We start from the raw sequence: 12,406 nt of genomic DNA on the forward strand, positions 1-12,406 counted from the left end.
GTCCTACAGGGTCCAAAAGTCCTACAAGTTAATTTACTAAAACCCTGAGGAAGGTCGAGTAGTTTATATGGATTCAGAGAAGGAGTCAAAACTCATACCTTCTTCAAGTACTCTTTCCAGTGATTAGAAAATCAGAATTCTGGACCAATATGGGGAGAGAATGTAAGCAGCCACCACTCTGGCCTTCAGAACCATCAATTTTAAGGGACGTGTGACTGAGTTTCAAATTGTTCTCTTAAACCAAATGAAAGCGAGGATTGGGGATGGAGGGTAAAACTTTTTGGATCTCACCCAGACAAGTCATCCAAAACTCCAATCAAATGTGATCTTGATACTGTGGATGCAGCTTCAGGGAAGCAGCTCTGAGGTAAAAGTAAAACTCTTCCGAATTCCTACTAAATTCTAGAAATCCAAACCCATCCCCTACCATCCATTCCTAACCAAACACAATCCTCACAAACTTTTTCCCCTTCTCTTTTACCTCTGCTTAGCAGGCGACATTCATCCTAACCCAGGACCAAACATTTCTCTAACAAACAACCCTAGCTCCAACAACAAATCCACCAGTAAATACCTTAAATTCCTCACCATCAATGCCAAAAGCTTAGCAAATAAGCTTACCCTCTTTCATGCCTGGCTCAATCATAATATATCTGACATTGTAGCCATCTCTGAAACCTGGCTAAAAGCACACATAACTGACTCCTAATTCCATCCCCCTGGCTATCAATCTCTCCGATCCGACCGCCTAAGTAAAAGAGGTGGTGGTGTAGCTTTAATCTACTCCAGTCATTTGTCCATCACTCCCTACCCTAACCCTATCCCTTACTTTAATAATGCTGAACTTGTAACTGGCCTTCTAAGATTAAACGACCATAAAATATCTGCATCATCTCCCTCTATATTCCTCCTGGTAACAACACTAATACCCTGGAAGACATCCTGTCCTGGACCTCCTCTAATATTAAACTTGAAACCTATATTATGGATGATGTAAATATTGACTGGCAAAAAATCATTGACCCTAATCCTACCATTTCAATCAATCTCTTCAATTTCACTCAACTCACTAACTCCATTACTAGGCCCAACAAAACCAACCCCCCAGGCTCCATCCTAGACTGGATCCTGGTATCTCACCCTAACAAAATAACAAAATCTGGTGTCACTCCTGACACATTAGGAGACCACCTCCCTGCCTTCACCCATAGAGCTACACCCTCTTTCCCACATTCCCACCAACTCTTACATACTTGCAACCTCGCTAACTTTAACCCTTCTACCTTTTCTGACTCCCTTAAGTTCACTAACTGGAACCCACTAAAAACCCTACCTTTAGACGATGCCGTTGACTATTTCAACTCTACATTCTTAACTGTCCTAAACTCCCTAGCCCCAATAAGAACAAAAACAGTTAAAGCTAAAACTGCCCCATGGCTTACCAAAGAAACCAAAACAATTATGCTACAAAGAGACAAAACCTGGAAAAGCTATCTCCAACATAAACAGCCTATATTGTTACTTAAATACAAACAGCTGTGAAACCAACCTAAAAAACAAGTCATTAAAGATAAAAAATCCTACTACATCAAACTCCAAATAAATCATGTAAAAAACCCCAAACAATTCTGGAGCTCTATTAATTCCCTCCTCAAGCCTGGTACAAAAAACGGGTCTATATTAGATCACCGAACACTTAAAAAAGTGAACGATGATTAATCGACCCTATGTAAGCGAAAGCTTAAAATATCAAAGCAACAGAAACCCACATTTTTTCCTAGGGAAAGAATTTAATTGTCCGTTTCTGTTGCTTCGGTATTTTCAGTGCTGTGGTGGAAAGTTAGGGGTCAGGTTCAGGTAAGTGTGCGATTGTGTAGATTTGAGTGTTAGGGCGGGTTAGGTGAATTAGGATTAGGGCACGGGTTAGATATGTGTGTGATTGTGTGGATGTGAGGGTTAGGGCGGGTTAGGTGAGTTAGGTTTAGAGAGCGGGTGAGGTGAGTGTGCGATAGTGACGGACCTTAGGGTTAGGGTTTGGGTTAAGGTAAGTGGATAGTTAGTGGGGTGTGTATAGTTTAGTGTAGGGTTAGGTGTCAGATATTAGGTGTATGTGTGTGGATTGCTGTTTGTTTGGTGTGCTTGTGTTGTGTGTATGTGTTTTGGAACAGCATTTTTTTTTCCCTAGGAACAAAAAATCGCTGTTCTGACAGTTCGAGATCGTAAGCTTTCGCTTACATAGGGTCGATTAATCACAGTTCACTTTTTTAAGTGTTCGGTGATCTAATATAGACCCCAAAAAACAACCCATGTCCTGATACTAGTAACTGAACAAGAAATCGCTGAACTGTTCAACACCTTCTTCACCTCTTCTATTGCTGATCTAATCAAGACCTTCCCCAACAATAACCTTCCACCCCCCTCTGCTCAAGCTTCCTCCTCCTCCTCTCCTACACCCCCTACTTTTGAACTTAAACCTGTATCCACCTACCTTCTAAAAAAGCTTCTCTCCAAACTTAAACCTTGCACCAATGCCCCCGACAACATTCCTTCCTCCTTCTTAAAAATTACATCCGATGGTATTGCTCTCCCTATCAGCATCCTGATAAATAGATCACTAATTGAGTCCTATGTACCCATACTGTGGCCTTCTGCATTTATTCTACCACTCCACAAGGGTGGTACAAACTGTAATGTTTCCAATTTCTGCCCTATAGCCATCCTCTCACCAATCTCTAAACTTCTTAAAAATGCATACACCTGCAGCTCATGCCATTCCTTACTGAACACCAGCTACTCTCTCCTACCCAACACAGCTTCCACCCTGGACACAGTCCCAAGCTGTCAAATGGGGCCAGGCCTCCTCCATTTTCCTCCCCACCCCTACAGGAGTACCCCAAGGTTCCATACTAGGCCCTTTGCTATTTAACATCTTTATTAAGGATTTCTACAAAGCCATACCCAATACCAAAATTGTCCAATACGCAGACGATTCCCCTTTGATCTGCTGCGCCTCTAACCTATCTGATCTTCAGTCTCTAACTCAAACTGCCTTCTCAACTACTGAAAACTGGATGCACCAAAACCACCTCTCACTAAACGCTAACAAAACCAAGATTCTTCTATTCACCTCTCTCAAAATCCACTCCTATTGATAAAAACTCACTTCAAATTACCAGCCTCAACAATTCCATTATCAAAGTCGTTCCCTCTGCCAAACTCCTGGAGGTCACCATCGACGAACACTTAAAATTCAATACTCACATCCAACTTAACATCAAGAAAACCCACATAAAACTTGGCCTACTCTACAGAAACAACGACTTCCTCACTCCCTCCACCAGACAAACGTTAGCCACTACCTATCTCCTCCCCTCTCTTTTGTATGGCGCTCCTCTGCTTACCAATCTACCTTCCACCCTCACCTCCAAACTGGAAGTATGCTACAACAAAATCTCCAGATTCGCTACCAAAGCAAAATCCTCCTCCCATCACTGCACCTCCCTACATTCTTTAAACTGGCTTGAACTCCCTAATCAACTTGACTTCCTCCAAATCATCACAGCCCACAAATTATTATTCCAACCTACTAGCTGCCCTGCATTATCTAATATCCTACAACCATATACCCCCCTTAGATCTACTCACCAAAACCTTATAATCGTCCAAAAACCCAAGCACCCAGCTGGTCAGCTTCTACTCTCCTTTTCCCTAGCCAAAAAATGGAATGCCCTGCCCTCTACTCTGAGGACCTGTGACAATACACACACCTTCAAAACACAACTTCATTCTTACCTGATTCTTCACAGGAAATGTAACTGCACTCTTCAACTCATACCTCCTAAGCTCTGCTCCTCCTCCTCTCCTGGCTAACCATCATACCTTCCTAATTTCTCTCATATACTTAGATTATAAATGTAACTAAACAGTAACATCCAGCCATTATGCTGTATGCCTGTCTTTCTCTTGAAAAATTTTTAATGGCTTTGCTATCTTTACTGAATGATACCTGTTTTGACTGTAATACTACCTGTTGATTGCTATACTACCTGTTGATTGCAATGCAAATATTTTTCTTGTAATTCTCAATGTAATGTAACTTTGTATTGTGGAGCTTTTCTCCCCGAGCCTCCACTGAAAATGGGCTCTTGAGCCCAGTGGACCTCCCCGGTCACCAAACTGGAATAAATAAATAAATAAATGTATACCTTGGTGATGCTACAACCCTTGACAGAGGATGTTGGAATGCAGTTCCTCAATGCTGCCTTGGATAAGGAGCTGCCCTTCAGGATCAGCAGTGATGAGTTGTTCAAAAACTGGAAGAAAAGGGTGCCCTATCCCTATACATTTACCTCCTGTACCTTCTGTCCTCTCAAGGCCTTTGGAAGGCTTAAATCTGGATAGCTTTGGAGAATGTTATTTCACAGTGTTTTTGATCCAATCAATAACAACTATATGAAAATTCCAGCCAAGTTAGAACTTCCACTGAGTGACGTCTCAAACCTCTTGTGTCTGAGGCACATGAGATATATGCAAATTGACCCTTATGAGCATCAGGTGCTTCAACTCTATGGTGATTCCGAATGCCCATGACTTATTTTTTTTTTATTTGTTTCAATGGACAATTTAAAAAGAAATAAGTCATGGGCATTCAGAATCACCATAGAGCTGAAGCACCTGATGTTCATAAGGGTCATTTGCATATATCCCATGTGCAGCTGATACAAGAGGTTTGAGAGGTCACCCAGTGGAAGTTCTAGCATGGCTGGAGTTTTCATTTAGTTGTTATTGATTGTTTTTTCTGTCTGACCTCATTTTTTGTTTTAGTGTTTTTGATACAGGGAGTTTAGAACCTTGCTTAGACTCTAGCAGGGTGGAAATTGGGCAAGGAAGCTCTACAATGGTATAGATGGATGTCAGCTGTATATGGGGAATGTCCTGACATCCCTAAGTGGTGGATATTTGCCTGGCCTGAGAGGGTGGGGTGCTGAACTTTGGAAGTCAGGCTGGAGATTGGGCCTTTTGCAGTTAAGTCCAAGTAATAAGTGCTGTTGCAACAATAGTCTGGTATACAGTTATCATAGATAAAATATATTTAAAAAATGTGCAGGGTTTCATGTCTGTGTTGTTTTAATTAAATTAAGAAAAGGCCACACTGCCATCTAGTGAACCTATGTTAAATGGTGGTTTAATATTACTTTATGTAGTGGTTGAAGCTTGTACTAAAATAATTTCAGTCTAATAGAAATTATTTAAAAATACTGTTATGCTATTCAGAGATACTGTATTAAAAGGCCATAATGTGTTTGCATCATACTATTTAATTTATCTGATTTAAATGGAAAACTGGAAAGTTATGCATATGAATATGGATTAATTTCAGAGATCTGAAACATATCCAAGTTCATTCTTTTATTCTTCCATACATTGCTATTTCCATAAAAAGTGTAATGGCTTGATTAAACAAAAGTTTCAGCATATAAAATCTGATAAATTACTTATTTTACAAAGTAGGTCCAAATGAAATGACAACATGTAATTCTAAGGGTAAAACTCAGTTTAATTTCAAAGACAAAGCTGCTTTACTTGATTTAAAGTTTACTTAGCTGTTGTACAAGTCTTCAGCTAACATTATTAATTAGCAAATTATATTTTAGTGATTTTTGTAATAAATAATATTCTGCAGAGTTAAGTAATGGATGCTGTTCAGAGCACATTAAGTTCCAAGCAAAGTGGAATTGTGCTTGTTTTCTTTTCCATACTGATCAGAGTTACATCACAGATTTATATTTTGTATTAGTTATGCAAGCTGCATAGATTAGTGTGTTATAATCTTTATAACACTTCAAGCTGTGGTAAATTAGGCACTTAGCAATATTTAATGCTACTTGTTATTATGTTAAAATACTGTGCAACATTTACTGTCCCCTGTTGCTATCTATAATAGTATGTTATATAATTATGATAACTGGTAGAAAATGAAATTGGTAATTAATGTACATATATGTGTGTGCGAGTATATATATATATATATATATATATATATATATATATATGTGTGTGTGTGTGTATGTGTCTGTATGTATTATTAAGAATTGACATAATAGTGTTTGTATCAAAAGTATAAGAGATTGCCTGAACATAAGAGAATATTCTGGAAAGTCTATGATTCTACATCTGATGAAGTCAAGTTAACAAAAACACTAAGAAATTAGTTGTGGCGTTTATGTATTATTTGTATGTGTTTTTACCCTTGTTTTACTGAATAAAGTGGATTTTGGCATTTACGGCAGTCTACCAGTGCCTTTCGTTCTTGGTTTTAAGTTCTTGGTTGGACAGTGCAGTGGTGCAGCGGTAGCATTGTCGCCTCACAGCAAGAGGTTCTCTGATTCGATTCTCGGCTGGGGAGCCTTCTGTGTGGAGTCTGTATGTCCTCCCTGCGTTCGTGTGGGTTTCCTCCGGGTGCTGCAGTTTCCTCCCACATTACAAACAGACATGCATCTGGAGCGTTTCTCCCTGGGCCTCCTCTGAAAATTGGCTTTGTACCAAGTCTGACTTTCTCGATTAACAAATGTTAAATAAATAAATAAAGTATTGGTTATTGGCACTTACTTCCTTTTTATTAGTGGTCAAATCTGTGATGGTGTAGAAAGGATGGGAAGAATTACCCTGTCTGTGTAATTATCACATGCTTCTGTTGGTTAATTGCCAAGAGGTAGGTTGCATCTTGTTTTATCAAACTGTATATTAGTATATATTTAAACAAAGGAAATTCATTTTGTGTTGTCCCCAAATCATCAATTATGTCTTCCAAACCTGCTAATTAGAATATTTTTGTTGCACAATAATAGTAAAAATACTAAAACTAGTTTGTGTTGTATTTTTATCATAGTTGCATTTAAATGAGTTATTTTACAGCCACAGTTTTTTCTATAGAGCTTATGTCAGTGATATGACCTTTGTATTAATCAGAGCGCTTTCTGTGTGGAGTCTGCATGTCCACCCCGCGGTCGAGTGGCATGTCGAAAGACATGCGTGTATGGGCGTGCCTTTGTTGAAGGTTGGGCGTCGGGCTGGCACCTCGGCACTGTAAAAATCTACTGCCAATCATTAGCGGACTGGAGTTCCGCTGTGGCGACCCCTAACCGGGATAAGCCAAAAGAAGAAGAACAACAACAACATTAATCATACTAATTACAGTACTAACAGCCATGTGATGCCTCTCGTCACATTTTGAGACATATAATTATCTTTATTACTGACATTTAATTCTTCTGGTAGTACAGTGGTTAAAAGTGTTTGGTTGAGAAGTTAGTCACCTGGATCTGAATCCTATTTGGTTACATTTGCATACTGTTTAACCTTTAGGAAGTCAGTAAATAAACCTCCTTGTGTTCTAATCTGTAGTAAAGGACTTTTGGGTCCTTGTTAAAAGAAACATCAACACAAAAACTTATGCGCGTGGGCATTTATAGCTATATATATATATATATATATATATATATATATATATATATATATATATATATTTTTTTTTTTTTGCGATGAGCAGGTTTACTTGGCCACGGATAACTATTCTCTGACAGCCTAAACCACAAGTCTGGCATACAGATGTATTCTCACACTGTGGAACATGATCCACATAAAACTTTCTAATAAAAGGTCATTCTATAATACTGGATAAGAATAATAAAGGGTGAAAAAACTATTTACAAGAAAAGGGAAATACAGTGGAAGGTTGCAACGATAAAATGACACTAGTAAGAGTAAAGTAGCAGTTGTGCTGATACTGTGTCAATCAAGAAGTAATGAGCATCAGTGCTGATGAGTAGAATACAATGCAGTAGTGATGACAGCAACAACAGAAAAATTATATGCTGCACATTTGAAACAGCAAATTTGTTCCCAAACGGCAACAAGCCAAAACCGTGGCATGTGCAGATATAACACTTGTATTCTGTGAATAAAAGGAGGACTTTGATTTTACAAGTGAAGGAGAACAGGTTCATGAGTTGAGTCCTGCAGAAGGCCTTCTCATCTCTCACACTGTGAACACTTGGGAATATATTAACAGTAGAGGTGTGATTGGAAGGAAGGCAGACCTCAAGACGGGGTTTGTAGCACAAAGTGACAAATGCAGTTTGTGATTGTTCCCCTTTTGTGTCACAGTTTTTTTCCCCTGCCTCTGCTTAACATAGCTGTATACCTGTAGCCCCTTATCACCACATTCCCCTGCTGCTCTGTTTTAAGGGATATTTAGGCAAGCAGTTTTCCTGATAGAGGTATGGGTGATAATTCGTCAGACTAAATATTCTAATTTTGGTGGAAACACTTCTCTGCCTGTATCTGACATGTCTCAAGCTGTTAGAAGACTAGCCTAAAAATAAATGAACTAGAATTCATACGGCCTTCTCTTTAGATCCCTGGGAAGACTCAATCAGAAGTATTGTGCCTAGTTGTCACATCCTTACTTAAGCAAAGAGGTCCAATCTATGGATTTTATAGAATTATAGAACTCCTTGGATACAGCAGAGCAGCTGAGGTGGGGGTTTTAGTATATTGGAATTGTATTTGCTCTAGGTAAGTACAGTGAGAGAGAGACAGAGGCTTTCAGGATATGTAATTTAGTGAACAATGCAATCTACAGGAGACTATCAAGACAAGTGGCCAATTTTGAACATAGATTTGTGTAAGGAAATTGGTGAGTAAAGTAGTGAGTCATGTGCAGTGAGGAAAAAAAAATCAAATTTTGTTAAGAAAACAGTTGAGCTGTGGATTCTAGCAGTTCCATTCTATTATCCTATTTCATTATTGACACTACACTGCAGTGTGTGTGTGTGTGTGGGGGGGGTTGCACTCCTAAGGTGCCATTCCTAGGAAGAGGTGTTTAACTAATTGTCTTATCTACCTGAGTTGGTGGTAACTCAGTTGGATGTAAAAGATCTCATGGCAGTCACATACCTTGCTATGAAGTTGTAAAGATATATATTTGGACACCAAGCATTTCTCCAATTAAAGAAATTTTATTTAAAACTACAGCATTATATCCAATTTCTATCCATTAAGTTTTCAAATACAATCAGGTTGGGGCACTTGTTAAATATGCAGTATATCTACAGTGATAAAATTGATTTAGAAATGTTCTTATAAGGCTGATATAAGAGTTGTAGGACTAGGACAGGGGATGCAGTCATCTACCAAGAAGTCAGTATCCAGTAGGTTGCCACAAGAATTTGTACTGAGCCTGGTCATGTGTAACATATGTGTATCCAGTGTATCTCAATGAGTAATAGACAGTAGTATTAATGTAAATCTGCAGTACTTGAGATGGAGGGTTCAACTTTTTTGGGTATTTGGCATCTTCGAGTTATCTAATGAAGTTAAAGTTACACACTCCGGGGTGGCATGGAGGATGTTTGTGGTAGAGTACATTCTAATACTTGATTCTTGCATGATCGAAACGGAAGATGATCTGAGGTATTTCTCATACTTAAAATGCATTTGAGCAATGTAATAATAATAATAATACCCAATTTTTAACCAGATAGGCATAGTGGACACAGTCCCTTTTGAGGGGTGACCCAGGAGCAGTATTTTTGTACGTGACTTGCTCAAGGTAACACAGTAGGCAAATGAAAGCTGAGGGAATCAAACCTTGTACCACAAGAACTACAGCTCACAGCCTTAACCCTCTTCACCTTCTGCAAGAGAAGGGACCAACAGTATGAGTGGGCTGTGACAAACACCAGTAGGATGTAACTCTTAAAAGTGAAGGAGGTAAACTCAAAAGTGGTAGATACCATTCTTCAGTTGTACAGGATACTGATAGGGCCACTTGTACAATAATGTTTATGGTTTAGGGTGCTGTAAACATATGTCATTAGGCAGCTGTGGAGAGCATATAGATGGCAGCCACTAAGGAGGTTAAAGGATGAGTGATGACCTCAGACTGAAGGAAGAGTATACAGGGAAAAAAAACAGAACTGGGGACATAATGGGTGCTGTCTTTTTCATAGGTGTCAATTGGGGGTCAACTTAATGGGGAAGAGTGGATAAAAGTGACAGTTAAAAGGTTCACAGCTGCTTCATAAAGTACTTTTTTGGGAGACAGTGATGGAGACCTGTAATATACTTCCAGCAAGAATGGTGGGATGGTGGTCAACAGATAGATTTAAGTAAGTTTAGGATGGGGAAAGAAGAAGTTACAACAGCTGTGATAAATTACAAGGTTACAGATGTTCTTCCTTCAGCTTATTTACGTTTGCATGTACTAGTTTTTTTATGGAAGTTGAACAGGAAAACTAATATGTTGAGCACCAGACTGCATATTTTATGTTGTCCCATATGTTTTTGTGAAAAAAAAGCACCTGGCAGAATAAAAAGTAAATATCATCTCCCCCTCCAGGCCTTAAAAAGGCTGCCAGCTGTCTTGTGTCCTTCCCATTAGATATTCTACTGAATGCACCATCAGAGGGTACATTCTCAAACATAAGAGGTAGCATGTTATTAATGATCATCCATTAAGGATAAAAAAATGAGCATTGCCACTATTTTAGTTTCTGTGAACTGTCTCTTGTTTTCGGTCCTTTCAGGAATACTTGGGTTTAAAAAGTTGTACTGTTATTCTTTTAGAATGGCTCTTTATTTATGCTGTATAACAGATGTTCTTCTTTGTTTCCTTCTAGTCCCCGTGTGTCCCCATGCTGGGGGAGTAGGGCTCTGCGAAGTGGTACAGCACCTCATAATATTTGATTATATTGCTATTTCAGGCAGTCTGGAAAACAGGTAAACATTTAAAAGAAAATGTCTATGAAATAAAGCACAGAAATGCATAATCAAAATATTTAGATGTGTTGACTGATTAAAAGACTAAAGGATATTCCTTCAGAATGCTCCTTAATTTTAACTGTCATTTCTTAGCACGGCCTTTCCTCAGGTTTAATAACAATATGCCTTTTATAAGCTGTTAATGTATCTTTAAGTAAACTGTTAATATCACTTGGCAAGAGAGTTACATCATCTAGTATCAAATTCTATTGAAAATAACTATAAATTCTGCAGTAACTCTGAAATAAGACTTTTTACTAATGGCTGTACAGTTTACAAAATAATTCTGTTGAAAATAAGTTAAGCTGTAATTCTGAAATAAGATTTTTAGTAATGGCTATACAGTTTGATGTGTGATGCTCTTGTAGTCAGATCAAGTAGCTAAATCCAATTACTGTATTTGTGTTATTATGTTATTCTTTTAATCTAACATAGTACAACAGAATTACATGAATTAAATAATTTCACCATACATATTATGAAGAACATACTGAACTGTGCCTGGCTCAGGTGCTGGTTAAAACAGCATCATTCATTTGGTCTAAAAGCTGTCGTAGTTCTCAAAGGCTGTTTCCATCAGAAGTTCATTTCAGCAGCAGTTACATGAATTTAGTATTTCTATGGGTTTTTTTTGATAGTTGTGAAACATTTTTTTGAATACTGAGGATGTTTCTAGGTGAACACATTTTAGTGGAATGTGCTGATTCTTGAAAGAAGTAAAGGACATTTTTTTTCCTCTTAGCAAATTTGGAGACATCATTTATTCATTATGCATTTTTGTTTTAATTCCTGGAAAGTCAACAGAAAGTGATTAGATATTCCCCAAGTTTCAGAAACTTTTCTTGTGTAGCCATGCAGTGGCTAATGCAACCAGGCCAAAAAGTGCAATGTGACCGTAAGCTATGTAGGAGACATTTGGCACCGTGACAGCCATCTGACTGATAAATCTGCTTCCATAAATGGCATTGCCAGTGAATATGTGGTTTCATATTTCACAAATAGCTTGCAGTGACCATGTGTACTTCCACTGTTGCTGTGTTCCACCTGTGTGAGGTGTATTGATACGTTACATACATCCATGTGCATGCTGGTGTCCACCCGCATACGTACACAATGCGCTTTGCAGTTACTCATGTGAATGAGAGAACAGTCTAGGGTGAGCATCATAATGCAGCCATGGGCAGGTGCATAGAGCAAAAAAGGTGCAGTTCAGAGGCATTTACATGAAATTCACTCATTACCATAACTCCTATACAGAGAGCCTTGAAACTGCTTAATAAGTACAGCCATGGCTATAATGGTATTCACCGTGCTAAGGAATTTGCTGTACAGGTTGGCAAAGGAATACACTTTTCTTCTTTTAAATTCTTATTAAACATTGCAAAACCAAAAAAGCTGAGGTAAGGGAACAGGAGATAATTGTCTGCACATGTTAGAAAACTGCTTTTGTACCTCAAATGCAGGTCTACTGTTGTTTGCTGAGCTGTATTGGGATTTACTGGAGGTGGGACCATGTTCAGCATAACTGACTGCTGATTGGGGATATGCATGAAAGCAGGAGTTATTAACATGCTATGAACTG

At 38.5% G+C, this 12,406-nt stretch overlaps 1 protein-coding gene across 1 annotated transcript in view; it reads left to right on the top strand.

The window, feature by feature from the left end:
- The window catches only part of ENOSF1 (enolase superfamily member 1), an 852,891-nt gene that overhangs the window by 746,680 nt on the left and 93,805 nt on the right, over positions 1-12,406 (top strand). The window contains exon 14 of the mRNA XM_044065235.1: positions 10,683-10,782. Within this exon, the coding sequence (XP_043921170.1) occupies positions 10,683-10,782 (100 nt within the window). The remainder of the gene's footprint in view (positions 1-10,682; positions 10,783-12,406) is intronic.

The sequence above is a fragment of the Protopterus annectens genome, chromosome 3.part0, assembly GCF_019279795.1.
Source record: "Protopterus annectens isolate FY-2018-M chromosome 3.part0, PAN1.0, whole genome shotgun sequence".
Lineage (NCBI taxonomy): Eukaryota > Metazoa > Chordata > Ceratodontiformes > Protopteridae > Protopterus > Protopterus annectens.